This window comes from Trachemys scripta, chromosome 8 (assembly GCF_013100865.1).
Source record: "Trachemys scripta elegans isolate TJP31775 chromosome 8, CAS_Tse_1.0, whole genome shotgun sequence".
Classification (NCBI taxonomy): domain Eukaryota; kingdom Metazoa; phylum Chordata; order Testudines; family Emydidae; genus Trachemys; species Trachemys scripta.
Window position 1 is genome coordinate 48920014 of NC_048305.1, and position 16910 is coordinate 48936923.

Below are 16910 nucleotides of genomic sequence, written 5' to 3' on the forward strand. Positions count from 1 at the left end.
AACTGAAGTAAGTGGGCACAGATCCCATTGATATAAAGCAGATAAAACTATCATTTAAATTGATTTTATAGATGTTGTGCTTGAGCGTAATTCTGTAAATACATTATAAGATATAAGTGCATATTGTAGGTCCTGTTACATAAAATTAAGATCCTTGACATTTTTTCCATAATGAAATTATATGTATTAGACAAAAGTTTGCCTCCTTTGGAAAAGACCCACCTCTTTGTTAGCTTTCCCTTAGTGACTCTGCTTTTCATTGTTACTGTAGTTAGTTTCCCTGGCACCCATTTCTTAAAGCAAAAACAAATAAAATTACCTTCATTAAATAGGTTCTGAATGAGCAAAATCTTTCAGTAATCTGGTTTTCCTGCACAATAAAATATTTGTTACTGTTCTTGGTGGAAACCACAAGGTGGCGCCTTGGAAATGCTTCCAGGCTAATATATAATTGGAAATGATGTGACTTTGCTAAAGCATCAGACTTGCAGGTGTCATACAAGAGAGAAATCAAGGGAACTGGAGAGAAAGAGGGTTCACGTCTAACAGAAAAAATATACACATCGTGTATTTTGCTGATCTGTGGCTGCTTTGACCCACTTCATGAAAAACTTAGATACCTACTTTTCTGTTTAAATAAAAACGTGTATTAATGCAATGCATGTTGTAGCAGATTATGTAAAAGGTGACTTTTCTGATTTAGGGAATAAAGTATTAGTTTAAATGTGCACTGAGATAGCAAATTATGTTAGCAAAGTTGGAAAGCTTGAGGCATCAGCATAGCCTAGTGTTTGGAGAAATTCAGTTTATAAGATGTATAGAAATAATTTGGAGTAGCATACCTGCAGTGTTGGTAACTTTTGCCAAATTCTAGAAAGGAAGCCTTTCACATATTCCAGCTAAAGTTAGTTTCAAGTGATTTTATTCTAAACACCTTTGAATATGGGTATTTTTTCTAGCCCTAGACTTACTTTTCGAAAGGAGCTGGTGCTTGGGCATGATAAGGCAGGGGAATTATCTCCAGTTTCTTCAGGGCACTTCCAAGACCTTCCTTGGGCAGAAACATATTGTGTGTAATCTTTTTCTTTATGAAATGCAGGAGCTGGAGTTGCCTTGAGGTTTATTACTTTTGGCTGGATTTTTTCATATTGATGGTTGTCAGGAGGTAGTACGCCCCAATTTTATACAAAAATAAAATATCAGGCCCTTAAAATAGCTTGCAGGCAGGGTAAAGGAAATCTTGATCAGAAGTTGACCTCAAATGGGGGTCGTGTACCTTTTATTGATATTTTTGGAGACGATATTAAGGTCAGTTTTCACCATCATTTGACATTTCAGCAGTATACAGCATAACAGCCTACATTTCATACTATTAATAACTTCCCAGACAGGGAGTTTACAGAATCTCCCTTTGCTGACTTTCTGGGCCTGTATCTATATAAAGTGCATTTTCACAATTTTTGTTGTTCCTAGTTAACGAAACCCTTTGATTCTGGTGATGAACTGCAGAGCAGTGATTTTTATGATTAATACTGGTCCTATATAATTTAGGGTACTATTTGCTTCCTATTTTATTTTGATATAAATTGTATTGAAAGAAATGTAGTTGAAACTGAACATTTTTATTGCTTACATTTTTTAAATGTATTTTAATGTTGGGTGCTTACACTGAATAGTAGTTATACTTTGCATAATAGCTCATTCAATTACAGAAAGAAGCTGGTGGATATCTTTATTTGGTTCTAGTTTATGTGACTGACTTCACGTTTGTCACTTCCCCCCCTGCAGAATAATAGACCAAACCAGCAATACAGAGATAGCCTCTTTCCCAATCTATAAGATATTGTTCTGTGCACGTGGACAAAATGGAACTGCAGAGAGTGACTGCTTCGCATTTACTGAAAGCTACTGTGGAACAGAGGAGTTCCAGATTCATGTTTTCTCCTGTGAGATTAAAGAGGCAGTAAGTATAAAATACTACCACAGTGACTTCTTACTGAGCATAATAAAGGTATTTTCTATGATTGTCCCCAGTCTTTATATACTATCACATACTGTCATGTAAAATCAACCTCAGTACTTTAGCATGTGTGCCGTAGATTTCACAAGATGTGCAACTACGTGTTCTTGAATATTAAAATAATTTACGAAGTTACTTTAATACCTTTTACCAAAGTTTATATCTTGCAGTGGGTCCTGCCCAAACATAGTCCTAGCTTACAATGTATTGCACTACAATGTAATGGGGAGATTTGGGAGAAAATCCTTCGCTCCTGCTTTGAGTCTGGTTTGAGATTACCAACGAGATTGTGTACTTGGGCCCTGGAGTTATAAAGGAACATCTTAAAGCCTTCAGTAGGGATTCCTCTAGATGGTTGAAGAAGAGCATTGGGACATTTGAGAGAGCAGACTTCTGCTTTCCTTGAGTTAATGATGATCAGCACAATATTGGGTCTTGAGGGTGAACAGTAAAAAGAAAAAAGTAGTGAATGTGAGTTTAGGACCTGGCAGGTACAAACAGTAAGCTGTACAGATTTTTAAATGTAAAAATAATTACAATAACAAAATCTGCAGGTCATTTAGCAACAAAATCATATTCATGAACTGGGTAGGCCAGTGGTTTTTCAACCTTTTTTCATTTGTGGACGCTTAAACTTTTTTGAATGAAGGTGCGGAACCCTTTGGAAATTCAACCTGTGGTCCACAGATCCCTACCATAGTACTCATAAGCTGAAAACTGACTGAATAGAATTCAACTATAAATGTCTCACATGCTCAGCACGGCATTTGATGCAGCATGAGAAAGGGTGCTAAACTGTTGTTTTTTATGGTAATGACAACACTTCCAGGTTTTGACTTGTAGGTGGGGGGATTCACACATTTTTGATCAGAAAAATTGAATGACTTTTCTGGGATCTGAAACTTTATTTTCATAGTAACCTTTCATGGACCCCTTAGACATAGTCTGCGGACCACAGGTTGAAAACCACTGGCTAGGCGAAACTTGCTGATTTAAAAATTTGAGATATTGCATCAAAAGTGAACACACTTCTGTTACCCTAAAACCATGGTATCTCAACACGTATTCTTATTAAACACTTGAATTGAGCGGGTGAGGAGGAGAGAAGAAAGGTAAAACTATTTCCTTTTAAGAATTTCAAAAATATGCTTGCTGAGAAATGATCACTTGAGGGAATACATCACAACTGTGCATGTTCTCCATAGGAAGATGAATGGATGGCATCAGTGCTCTTATTCTTTTTTCCCCTCCCTTTTTCAGGTCAGCAGAATTTTATATAGTTTCTCAACAGCGTTCAGACGGTCTTCCAAACAAGCCACAGACCATGTTAAGGACTCTGTTCTTCCTACCCCAGATAGTGATGTATTCACTTTCAGTGTCTCCTTAGAGGTTAAAGAAGATGATGGTAAAGGAAATTTTAGGTAATTTGAAAAACAGAAAAATTAGAAGCCTCCATAAAACATGTGCAGCTGATTTGAGGGATGTGTGGCTAACCAACATGTAGTGAAGAAACTAGTTTTGGTTAATTTTTTGCTGTATGCTATTTTTTTTTCTTTGAGGTTATTGCTTTGTTTGTCTTAAATACATTTTTTGTAGAAGCCTAATCTGATTAAAAAATAAAAAGCAGCATAGAAAAACAATATTAATCAAGTTTTGTAAGTGTTTAAAATCCTAGTCCTTGGTGGACATTCCAAGTTCCATAGGCACACTTGAGTAAGATAGTTGAGGCCTAGCTTGCTGAAAATTTGTGCCAATATTTTTTGGGGTTTCTTTCAGTACAGTTATTTAACTCTTCTAATTGAGTTTTCGTAAGCCAATACATTTGAATCAGTATGTTGAAAGTACAGACATCCCTCCCCTTTGGCCTCCCACAATAAAATACAATGAAATGGCCAAAAAATAAAATGAAAATAATTTGATGAGGCTCTAGCTATCACCACATCATATTTCTAATAGTTATCCACCTATATTGTGCTGTATCTGTGCAAATGGAACTAATTCTTTCTTTTTTAGCCCTGTACCAAAGGACAGAGAGAAATTTTATTTCAAACTGAAACAGGGAATTGATAAGAAAGTTGTGATCACAGTCCAGCAACTCTCAAACAAAGAATTGGCCATTGAAAGGTAAGCATGATATAAAGTAAAACAGGTTAAGTGTAAGAAAATGGTCTCTAATGTGCTTATCGTCGCCCTCACAAAATACCTGTGATTCAGTGGAACTGAATACATATGTACTAAATTCAGACTTGGAGCTCTAATGAGCTAACTTGTGTGTATGACCAAGTGTTTCTTCTTAAATATCCAAAGGAATAGGAAAAAATTGGTTAATTGGTTACTAGTGGCCAAATACCTTATAGCTAATCTATCACTTTTGGAATTATTTCAATGTTAAGACCTATGTTCACTTCTATGGGGTGAATCCAACAAGTGTTGGCTTAGCACAGGACCAAATACTTGGAGGCCCATTTTATTTTATTTTTTAAATCTGCACGTTGGTTGACATTTTGGCCACTTTGGTACCTAAGGGAAGGGGGCAGATATTTTCTGAAAACCTCTCTCATAATACTCAGACAGGGCTTTTCGTTCTGCTTCACTTGGTTGCATTTTTGGGTTTGCCTACAATTCTTTGTTGATCATGCACTTTAACTGCTTTTGATGTTGCTTAATGTGTCAAATATGTGGGACAAAATGTAGTACATTGTGTCTAATATGTTCCTATTGAAATTTTGGCAGCCATATCTGCTAAAGACACATTTGCTATACTAACATCTTAAAAATAGAAACAGTGGAGAGTTAGTATCTCACTGGATTGCTAGTGGGACATGAATCCTTTTCCAATACCTTAATTTCAGATCCAGCAAACTGTGAGTTGGCATTAATGCCCTGATGCCCATTAATTGAAATTCTTGAATCTGTAGGTTTTCCATTTTGTTTTCTTCCCTGGAAATGTCCTACTGTTCAGATCTGGCCAAGGTTTCTTAAAGCCCCTGTTTGATTCTTTCTATTCCCAAGGATTGTTTTGCTTTATTCTTGGTTAAAGGTTTGATTAGAGCACAAAGTATGTATTGGTGTTTGAATGCTGGTGCTGCTTTTTTGTCTTAAAGAAATACAGCTTCCTGATGAACTTTTGAGTTTCTGTTCCATTTCTTCTGATTCCTGTTTCTCTGCAACTCTAACAGGTGTGAAGCCTGCCAATTTGTCGTTTGATTCTAAGTTAGTCTTAGAAAGTTTTTATTCTTTTCAGCTTGATGTTTTACGAGAACATGTCTCCTGCTGGATGGCTAGGCCCATCTTCCTCCAGTATTGTCTGAACTATGATGTCTGTGCAAAGTCCTATGATCTTCCTCCATTCATACAAAGTTTTGATTCTTGAATTTGTAATATGTCTTCTAATTTTATAATTTTTAGTGAACGTTTAATAAAATTATTTAGGAAATAATATGCACTGAATGTGTTAAGTAATGGTATAATTAGTACGGCTGTCAAGCAATTAAAAAAATTAATCGTGATTAATTGCACTGTTAAACAATAATATACAATTTAAATATTTTTGGATGTTTTCTACATTTTCAAATGTATTGATTTCAATTAGAACACACAATACAAAGTGTACAGTGCTCACTTTATATTATTTTTGATTGCAAGTATTTGCACTGTAAAAAAACAAAAGAAATAGTATTTTTCAGTTCAGCTAATACAAGTACTTTAGTGCAATCTCTTTATCATGACAAGTGGACTTACAAATGTAGAATTATGTACAAAAAATAACTGCATTAAAAAGTAAAACAATGAAATTTTACAGCCTGCAAGTCCACTCAGTCCTGCTTCTTGTTCAGCTAATCACTCAGACAAACAAGTTTGTTTACATTTGCAGGAGATAATGCTGCCCACTTCTTATTTACAATGTCACCTAAAAGTGAGAATAGGCATTTGCATGGCACTGTTGTAACCAGCATCACAAGATATTAACATGCCAGATGTGCTAAAGATTCAGATGTCCCTTCAGGCCTCAACCACCATGCATCCATGAGGATGGTGGGTTCTGCTCGATAACAATCCGAAGCAGTGCGGACCGACACATGTTCATTTTCATTATCTGAGTCCGATGCTGTCCAGGCTAATTCCCCACTTTGGCACGCCCGCAAGGATTCTAAAAATTAATACTAAAGCTACTCCAGGCTTGTATTAAACTTCCAAGGTTACAGCTTTTCTCTGACCTTGGATTGGTAGATGCTGCCACCACCCAAGTGCAGAACCTCTCTGAGAGCCCAGGAAGGTGCACTTGGGAATTCCTTTCTGTGGAGTACGCTCAAGCCCTTTTACCCCCCTCCGGGGAAGAGCTGAGGGGTGGGAGGGGGAGGAAGGGAAATCTGCTGTTGCCACCAGCTAATTAAACACGTGCACAAACCTCTTAAGGCACAAAAATCCAATTCTGTTCTTAAAAAAGGTAAATTTTCCTTTTTTTTTTTTTTTTTTTTTTTTTTAAAAGGAAGAAAATACATCTGGGAACTGAGGCTATTGATATATTTTAAAAGAGCAATTACAGGGATTAAGCACCAAAAATAGCTTCCTTGAGGTCCAGCTTAAAGGTTACAAGCAAAACTAAAGCACTTGGGGTTAGCACAGAGGAATCCACAAGCCATAAAGAAATACAAGGGATAAACCTAATCGCGTCTTCCTAGACATTTCCTGATCTACTTACATATCTGGGTCTTTAAATGAGTAGTTTCTAGGTATGATACTGATGATTTTTCATACCTCGCCCAAGCATTTTACAACATAGCTCTGCCCTGTCTGCCTCTACCCTGAAAAGCAACAACAGACCGACAAAACTGGAGTCTTGTTTCAATTTTAAAAAGTTCTAGCCTTCCTATTGGCTCTTTTGGCCAGGTGCCCACTCACTTCCTTTTACCTATGCATAGCAGTGAGATTTTTTAACCCTTTACAGGTAGAGCAAGTAGGGAACAGCTACTAAGAGGGATTTCATGGCTGGCTGGCTGGGTATCCATAAAAGGGAGCTATGCCCCCCATTTCCCCCTTCATTTATCACAGATGCCACCAGCAGAAAGTTGATTTTCTTTTTTGGTGGTTTGGGTTCTATAGTTTCCGCATCAGTGTTGCTCTTTTAAGACTTCTGAAGGCATGCTCCACACCTCGTCCCTCTCAGATTTTGGAAGGCACTTCAGATTTTTAAACCTTGGGTTGAGTGCTGTAGCTATCTTTAGAAATCTCACATTGGTACCTTCTTTGCATTTTGTGAAATCGGTAGTGAAAGTGTTATTAAAATGAATGACGTGCTGGGTGATCAGGCGAGACTGCTATAATATGAAATATATGGCAGAATGAGGGTAAAACATAGTAGGGGACATACTGTTCTCCCCCAGGAAGTTCGGTCACAAATTTAATTAACACATTATTTTTTTTAATGAGTGTCATCAGCGTGGAAGCATGTCCTTTGGAATGATGATTGTGGGCTCTGAAGTTTTATATTCTGTTTTTGAGTGCAGTTATGTAAAAAAAAAAAAATCTACATTTGTAAATTGCACTTTCAGGACAAAGAGATTGCACTACAGTACTTGTATGAGATGAAATGAAAAATACCATTTCTTTATCATTTTTACAGTGCAAATACTTGTCTTCAAAAATAATATACACTTTGATTTCAATTGCAACACAGAATACAATATATATGAAAATGTAGAAAAACATCCAAAATATTTAATACATTTCGACTGGTATTCTATTGTTTAACAGTGCGATTAAAACTGCGATTACTCACAATTTTTTTAGTTAATCGTGTGAGTTAACTGTGATTACTTGACAGCCCTAATCATTAGTAATATGTAGAAGCAAGCCTAAGTATTGTATAAGAATATTTGATAGTGCTCTTAGGTGTTAAGACTCTTCCTTGGAAACTGATGGTTTTTGTGTGATTGGTCCACTTCTGGTGTGCGAGATTGGATTCTTTTGGCCACCAATGTCTGGTGGTGGTGTGCCTGCATGCTACGTTTTCTTGCACTCCTCCTCCTTTGCCTGAAGGTGTAAAGAGCGAAGTGGTCCAACAGTTCTTCCATTCCATCTTACCACCTGTGGCAACAAGACAGAATCCTTACACTGTCTGCTTGCTTCCCTATGCACTAGTGTTAGTAGGTACTAGTATTTGCTAATTAGTTACTAGTGTTAGTCTTTTTATCAGTTGTCATAAGCACCAACCTTTTAGTCAGACATTCAGTTTATAGGGAGGACCACTGTATACAGGGTCTCTGACAATATGACAAAAGCAAAATCCCTGGAGTTCAAATCCTGTCCTCTTTGTGTGAAGCTTCAATAGGTGCATGTGTGCTGCAAAAAACAAATCCAAATCTCCCTCTCCCCCGCACAGCAGCAAGTCTCAGTGCCTCTGTCAACTGACTCGGGCTTGTGCTACATGGTTAAAAGTAGCAGTGTAGATTTTCCCACAGGCTCTCAGACCTTTTCTTCTTGCTGGGTTTCAGAGCCTGAGCTCCAGCCTAAGTGGGAACATCTACACTGCTATTTTTAGCCCTGAAGTGTCAGTTAGACTCAGGCTTCGAGACTCGCTGCTGCAGGGTTTTTATCTATCTATCTATCTATCTATCTATCTATCTATCTATCTATCTATCTATCTATCTATCTATCTATCTATCTATCTATCTATCTATCTATTTATTTTGGAGTGTATATGAGGACCGGCTACATATCCCTAAGTGATTGTTCAATATATTTCTCCTTCTCTAAATGGACTCAAAAAGCTGGAAGCCCACCTAAAATTGCTCCTCCTGGAGTGCTATGTACAAGCAACTGTGGACGCTAAAAGGAAGGATGTAGCTTGACCTTAGTCCTCCTGTCAGTTCTTCCTCATGAGTGCCACAGTGAGTTGAGATTCCACCTGAGCTCCTGTGTTACATTGACCAAGAGGCCTCAGTTCTCTGCCCCCATTTTGCTGTCTGTGACCTCAGAGAAGGGTAGGAAGATGCACCGCTCCAGATATGAGCTAAAGGTGTAAGGGTATGTTTTCACTACCGGCTGGATCGGTGGGCAGCTATCAATCCAGCAGGGATGGATTTATCATGTCTAGTCCAGATGTGATAAATCGATTCCTGAGCGCTCTCCCGTCGACTCCTGTACTCCAGCTCGGTGAGAGGCGCAGGCAGAGTCGATGGGGGAGCGGCAGCAGTCAACTCACCATGATGAAGACACCACGGTAAGTTGATCTAAGTATGTCGACTTCAGCTATGTGATTCACGTAGCTGAAGTTGCATAACTTAGACCGATTTTCCCCCCCATTTCCCTCCCCTCCCAGTGTAGACCAGGCCTAAGTCACCCTCACCTGCTGATTCTTATGTCTCAACTTGCTAGGCACCAGTGTCTAATTTGTCTCTGGCTCACCAATCAAAGGGCAGCCTGACACATGTCTCCTGGTGCCAACTGTAACCTTGTTTGATGTGTTTCCAATTAAGAGCTTAAACATAAGGAATAAAACCATACTGAACTCTTTAAGGGTTGAGCCTTCAGGGTGGTTATAAATAATTTAATTTAGTGGAGGACTGTGACAGACAGAATGAGTGATCGAATTAAAGACATTATTTAATTAAAAAAATTACTTAAAACAAACAGGAATTACAATATAACTATACGCTGCATTTATATTCACATTCCAAGAACAAATGGTGCATTCTGGGGTGATCCGTCCCTGGATGAGAAGAACTGGTGTATAGTCTTTTTTTTTAACGGCACCTTGATGGTGGATGAGCGTGCTAATCTAAAATTAGCATAATACCCTTTTATAATAAATTATAACACTCCTTAGCATTAAGCCTACCTTGTACTATATCTATGTTTCTGCTACCACATTAAATCTTCCATACCCGAAAACTCAAATATCTTCTTCTTTATTGGCTATTAATATCAAACATCATTCCAATTACTATTTGCATCATTTCAAATTCTGTGGCTACCAATGTTCCAAAACATCCAAAAATTCCCCTACAACACTTGCTAAACCCAATTAAAACAAAAACATATTTACTTTATGACCCAAGGTTATGCCTTGTCACTTCTATTAATATCACTATTCGCTCATGCTAACAACTTAACTTTAGCTGGTGTGACTCCTGCTCCCTACTCGCATTTCAACACATTTTGAGTTAGCCTAAGCAAATGTTACCCTCATCGTCTACACCATGAAACCCGTGGACTGACCTTGCTGTGGCACAGTCACTTTAGTACTTGGCACATTGGTGCTGTCTCTAGAGCATATATGGACCCCAAATGATTTAGCTGTGGGCCTGATTCAAGATCACCTTCACTGGATAGATTGGTGCTGGTGCTGGCTAGACCACTTGTCACTGAGACCTTAATATTGCAGACAAGCAAAGTATTGATGGCACTGCTCCAGTCCCCTACTTGAAATAAGGGGATGTAAGAGCATCCCTGTAACTACTGAAAAGGCAACCCCACCTTTGTAGGAGGCTTATTTCTTTTCATCCTCCCCACTAGTGTGCATTATGGGCTCATTTCCCACTCTGCCTCCTCCCCTCTATGGGGATCACACTGGAATTCCGGGATGGACTCCAGGCACTGCTCTCTCAGTAGGAAAAGATGTGCATCTCAGAGAACAGGCCCCCTGGTATCCTCTTGTCCTCTAGTTCAGGATCCATATACTTATCAACCATTGCCTACAGGCTAGCCTATCCCTGAAAACCATTATCTGACTGTCTCCCTTTCTAGGTCTAGATCGCCCTTCTCTCAAAAGACAGCATAGATCTTTCCAGCCAGGTCAGTTATTGCAGCATCAGATAGAGCTCTCCTCCTTCTGTCACTCTCCTTTCTCAACTGTGGCACAGTTGATGTCTTCCTCCCACTAACAAATTTGACCACAACATTGAGAGTCTATCAGAACCTCCTACAAATCTCCTCCTTCCCCCTTTGGCAACCATCTCTTTTTTGGAAGCCTTTGGGATCACCTCAGACCAGTGGGTCCTAGATATTGTCAGCAAAAGGTACTGCTTTCAATTCCAATCCTTTTCTACCTCTCACCCTCCTTCAGAGGCACCCTTTCCCGTGTCACTGTTGAAACAAGAGTTGGACTCCATCTACTGCTTGCAACAGTGCAGAGGCAGGGCATTTTATTCCCATTACTTTCTCATTCCAAAGAAGAAAGTAGTATGGCATCCCATATCTGGACTTGCAGCATCTCAACAGGTTCATCTGGCATTTCAGGTTCAGGATGGTGATTCTGGCCTCCATAATTCTCTTGTTAGATTCTCAAGACTGGCTCACATCTCTCAACTTTCAAGGTGCCATGTTAATGCATCTGGCTCTCATGAAATTCCTCCAGTTCCTATTAGGAACATCTCATGACTGGTACACTCTCACCACTGTCCTGCCCTTTGGTCTTTCCACAGGACTAAGGGCATTCAGAATGCTTGGCAGTCCTGGCATCTCATCTAAGCAAACAGGTAATCCAGTTCTAACCATAGCTCAATGACTGATTGATCTGAAGAAGATCAACCCAACACCAACTTGATTTAGGTGACCCTTACATCTCTTATCATACTGGGCCTCAAAGTCAGCAGAGAAAAAGCTACACTTTCACCTACTCAATGCAGTTTGTAGGAGCTGTGTTACGTTCCAAGTCAGCTAAAGCTTACCTTACACAAGTTTATAAACGAAGGTGGACCTCATCAACTAATTTCACGCACCCAAAAACATCAGTGAGAGCATGCCTCAGACTTCTGGGACACATGGTCTCATGGACCTATGTGATGCATCTTGCCTAGGGTTGCCAGGTGTCCGGTTTTTGACCGGAACACCCGGTCGAAAAAGGACCCTGGCAACTCCAGTCAGCACCCCAGCCAATGGGAGCTGGAGGGATGGTGCCTGCGGGCAAGAGCAGCACGTGGAGCCTCCTGTCTCCCTGCCTCTCCCCACCTCCCCAGGAGTTGGACCTGCTGCTGGTCGCTTCCAGGGCATAGCACAGTGCCAGGACAGGCAAGGAGCCTGCCTTAGCCCCGCTGCACCACTGACCGGGAGCTGCCTGAGGTAAGCCCGCGCCCCAACCCCCTGCCCCAGCCCTGAGCCCCCCTAAAGCCAGAGCCCCCTCCTGCACCTCAATCTGCAGCCCCCTCCCACACTCCGAATCCCTCGGCCTCACCCCCCAGCCTAGAGCCCCCTCCTGCACCCCAATCCCCTGCCCCAACCTGCAGCCTGGAGCCCCTTCCTATGCCCCAAACCCCTCCTCTCCAGCCCCATCCCAGAGCCCACACTCCCAGCCGGAGCCCTCACCCCCTCCTGCACCCCAACTCTCTGCCCCAGCCCAGAGCCCCCTCCCACACCCTGAACCTCTCATTTATGGCCCCACCCTGGAGCCCACACCCCCAGCCAGAGCCCTCCCCCCTCCCACACCCCAACTCCCTGCCCCAGCCCAGTGAAAGTTAGTGGGGGGGGGGAGTGAGCCACTGAGGAAGGGGGAATGTAGTGAGCGGGGAAGGGGTGGGGCCTTGGGGAAGGGGCAGGGTAGGGTGCTCGGTTTTGTGTGATTAGAAAGTTGGCAACCCTAATCTTGCCAGACTTCTACGCTCTTTACAAGAGCAGTTGACGTCAGTGTATCTACCCAAGAGACACCAAGAGAACACGATATTCTCAGTCCCATAAAAAGTTCTCTCCTCATTCTGAAGGTCTTTCCACCAATGTATATGCAACAGAATACACTTTTCTTCACCTTTACTTAGAGAAAGACTGGTGACTGATACCTTCACTCAGGGATGGGTAGTCATCTAGATCATCTTAAAACTCAAGCCTTATGGTCCCCTCAAGAAGCTTGTCTGCATGTAAACATCCTGGAACTCGAAGTCATCTGCCTGGCATGCATGGCGTTTCTACCTTTACTCCAGGGATTCACAGTTCAGATGCTGACAGACAACATCCTGCCTATGGATTATGTCAGTAGACATGGAGGATTCAGGTCCTCTCCATTCCGTCAGGAAGCTGTTTGGCTCTTGATTTTGTATGTTCATCACTCTATCGTGCCTGGTCCCCATATCTTCCAAGGATTGAGAACTTGCTAGCAGATTACTTCAGGAGACAGTTCTCGGACAAGCATAGGTGGTCAGTCAAGGACATAATGTTTCAGAGCATCTTCTGCAAATGAGGATACCCATAATTAGATCGTTTGCTCTCTGTCAGATGGCTTTCTTGTCCCCTGGACACTGGTACCCATGTATATCTTCTACCAACCATCTCCATGATACAGAGGGTCTAGAGGAAGCTGAGGCAAGATGCTGGATTGATGGTCACGATGGCCTCAGCATGGGCCAAGCAGTTGCCTCTGAACTAATTAATTCATCTCCCAGTTTTCTTCCCCAAGCATTTCTCAACCCCAGGGGATTGCCATTTTACCTTAACAGGTCAGAATCATTCATGAACACACCTAAACTGCTGGTAGCCTTTGCTGATAGGATATTGCCTGATCTTAATCCTCACAGAGATTATAAAAATGGATCTCCAGGTGTATAAGAACATATTGGGAGCAAACCAAGTTACAGCCACCTAGAGCTCAGGCTTTAGAGCCTCTGCTGCCTGTTAGAAGAATGTCCAATACACTATACTTTGGTAGAAGCGTCCTGATTAGATGCTCATTTTTGGTAGGTCTGTCACTGTTTAAATAGAATAGCTACTATCTACCTCCTAGCACACAGATAACTGCTTGTTAGTAAACAAGAATGAAATCCACACGGTCAGTCAGTTTTCAAGATATGTTGTCTGCATGGACTCCATGACCCACTCTCCCTCTGCTACTATGCAGTCCTACTCCTTTGGGATTCTGCACTGGTGAGGGAACAGAAGGGTGCTTGGACCTGCTATGCCCTTGATATCCTTGGAATGGACGATGGGGGCAGGGTGAGACCATCTAGGACACAGGAATGGGCTGTTGGCCAAAAGATTCCAGTTTCATGTTTGTGGAGCATATATGTACCAAGAGTGGAATTAATGTGGATAACACATCTGAAAGAACCAGTTACTGTAAGGTAAGTAACTGTTCTTTCATAATAGAGAGTTACTAATTGCCCTTAACTATAGTGGTGATGGCGGTGGTTGTTATGGTATAATTGGGAAGTTTCTTCTGAATAGTAGCATTAAAAATATTAAAATAAAAAAATCCACCAGGTGGCAGTCTTACCAAAAGAATTCAAATACACCTTTCATATACAGTGAAAAAGTTGAGGGAAATACTATATTCTAATCAGTGATTAGTAGGAGAAAGTACCTTGAAATGATCAAGAGATTCTCACCACAAAATAATAATAATAATAATAATAATAACAATAATTAAAAAAAACTTGAAAAAGACATGTATTTTTCACTTTCTTCCAGATTTGTCATAAAATGAAAATTAAACTCTTTAGACAGTTAAAATATAATAAAAAATATTACCTTTAAATGTGATTGTGTGATTTTCTGTATCCTGAAACTCCATTCCTACTCTTTGGGAGATTTAAAAAAAACAACTACTAAAAATAGGATTGAAAACAGGATATAGAATAATTTCACCTGTAAATCCACTCTTGCTGTCATCGTACAACTTCATTTCTGTACCCAGTAATGATCTATAAGTGGTATGTCAAATATAGCCTTCAAATAGATGGATGGAGATTATACAACCCTTTCTTTGCTGTGGGAGTGGGGGCATTATGATAGTCTGTAATTACATAATCACTAATTTTTCCAAACGACCCCTGCCTTATTCATTATGCAGACTGGGTGGAGGAGGGATACAAGAGGGTAGAATTAAGGTTTTATGGGCAACTGTAAGTCTGGCATTCCCTACCTTTTGAGTGTTTGAATTTGCAACCCTAAAGAACTTAGTTTTTGAATTGAATGTACATATATGTGTGTAAAAATACCAGATCATGAAATAGAAAAGCTAATTTCTAATTTTAGTATTTAAACAAGATTTTGTTTATAACCACATAACTCAAAAATGATTAAACAGATTTTGCTCAGACTTCACAAAAATACTCTTTTTGATTTGAAGCAAGCTATGGAGAATTTCAGCTCTAGAGTTGGAGTCTGGAGTACAACACAAAGGTTTTGTTCGACAGGAATTATGCTCCTTGTGTTGTGTATTAGGCCTTGCAGATACATAGCTGACCCTAGCTGGAGAGTTCTTCACTTTACTGAATTTCAGCGGTATGTTTTGGAAAGGAAGTAATTAGTGCTCAGCTTGTCTTTCTGAGATGGAAACTCAGCTTTTTGCAAAGATCAGGATTTAAACTCCTGGTGAGGGTACATGCGGATAATATATTGTGGAAATTCATACTGCAAATTCTCCTATAGCAGACTATCCTGATCAGCAAAGAGCCAAGTCTCTTTACACCAAGATGATCGTGTGTATTTTTGTCTTCCTGTATTCCAATTTAATGAAGCTCAGTTTGGGTTCTGTAAGCCTGCATGTGTTAATAGTTTCCTCTTGGGAATAGTGGATGAAAGTGATTTTGGGTTAATTAATGACTGGCTCATGTGTGATCCTCAGAGTCCTTGCAGCTCCTAGCAACCAGTGACAATTTAAGAATAGTTGTTGCATTAGTGCTTAATTATTTAGTTTTTACAAAAATGAAATTGCCTCTGGCTGATTTCTTTTTTATTGAAACAGTGAAAATGCATATTCTCGGGGAAACATTAGGAATTACTTGTTTCATTTTGTACTTCAAAAACATTAATTTAAGCTCTGCCTATAAAGGTTCACACTTCTTTTTAATGTCATTCAGATGGTTTTCCAAGCTTTGATAGAGAGGCTATAGAATTAATTTCTAATTTCTTTGTAGCTGGAGGCTATGGGGTATCAAAGCATTTGTTTAATTTTTTTGTAGTTTCATGCAAACTTTAAGATTTGTAAAACATTTGATCTTGGGTAATCTTAAATGATGATTTGATAAGAGTATCTTGTTAACTACTTTCAGGAAGTGCCGTAAGAAAGCTATGTTATAAAAAGGTTCACTTGCTTTAGAGTAATTGACAATTCAGAAGCGCAGTACCTGGAATGCTTATGGATCAATGTTCTAACTGACAGATTACAAGATGGGGTACTGATGGGAATCTGTTATGGACCACCAGATCAGGCTAGAGAACAGGATAAAGAGCTCCTTTAAGCATCTATTTATAATATGTAGAAAGAAAAATTGCATTATTGTGGGAGATATGCTGGAGGTCTCATGCTGCCACTAGTAAAAATTCCTTGGAGTTCCTAAAAAATTATAGATTTTCTAACACCAAGTATTACCCCTTACTTGAAGTAATTCGAATAGACTTCCTAAGTATTGTGTCTTGTGATTACCAGTTTGATTGACAAAGGTACTGCGTTGATATAATATACTTACAGAAGTCTAAGTCATGTGACTTACTACTGCATAAGCTGATTAAAAATAACTGTACAAAATCAGTGCAGTACACATTAAATAGATTAAAAACTGGCTAACTGATCTCAAAGTAATTGTAAATGGGGACTTATAATATAAAAGGGGAGTTTCTAGTGGGGTTTCAGAAGGATCTGTTCTTGGCCCTGTGGTGGTAGTTATCTTTATTAATGGTCTAGAAGAAAATATATTATTGCTGGTAAAAATTGCAGACGAGACATATTGGCATATAATAAAGATAGGTTAGTTCTGTAGAGCAATCTGCAGGGGTGGGGAGAGATAGCTCAGTGGTTTGAGCATCGGCCTGCTAAACCCAGAGTTGTGAGTACAATCCTTGAGGGGGCCACTTAGGGATCTGGGGCAAAATCAATACTTGGTCCTGCTAGTGAAGGCAGGGGACTGGACTTGATGACTTTTCAGGGTCCCTTCCAGTTCATTCATATATATATATATATATA

General features: G+C 39.9%; 1 protein-coding gene across 4 annotated transcripts in view; it reads left to right on the forward strand.

Annotated features, from left to right (window-relative positions):
* Positions 1-16910, forward strand: part of RABGAP1L (RAB GTPase activating protein 1 like) — a 544030-nt gene that overhangs the window by 102610 nt on the left and 424510 nt on the right. For all 4 annotated transcript variants that reach the window (XM_034779149.1, XM_034779151.1, XM_034779152.1 and 1 more), the window contains exons 5-7: positions 1789-1963; positions 3281-3441; positions 4034-4144. In XM_034779149.1, coding sequence (XP_034635040.1) covers positions 1789-1963; positions 3281-3441; positions 4034-4144 — 447 coding nt within the window. The remainder of the gene's footprint in view (positions 1-1788; positions 1964-3280; positions 3442-4033; positions 4145-16910) is intronic.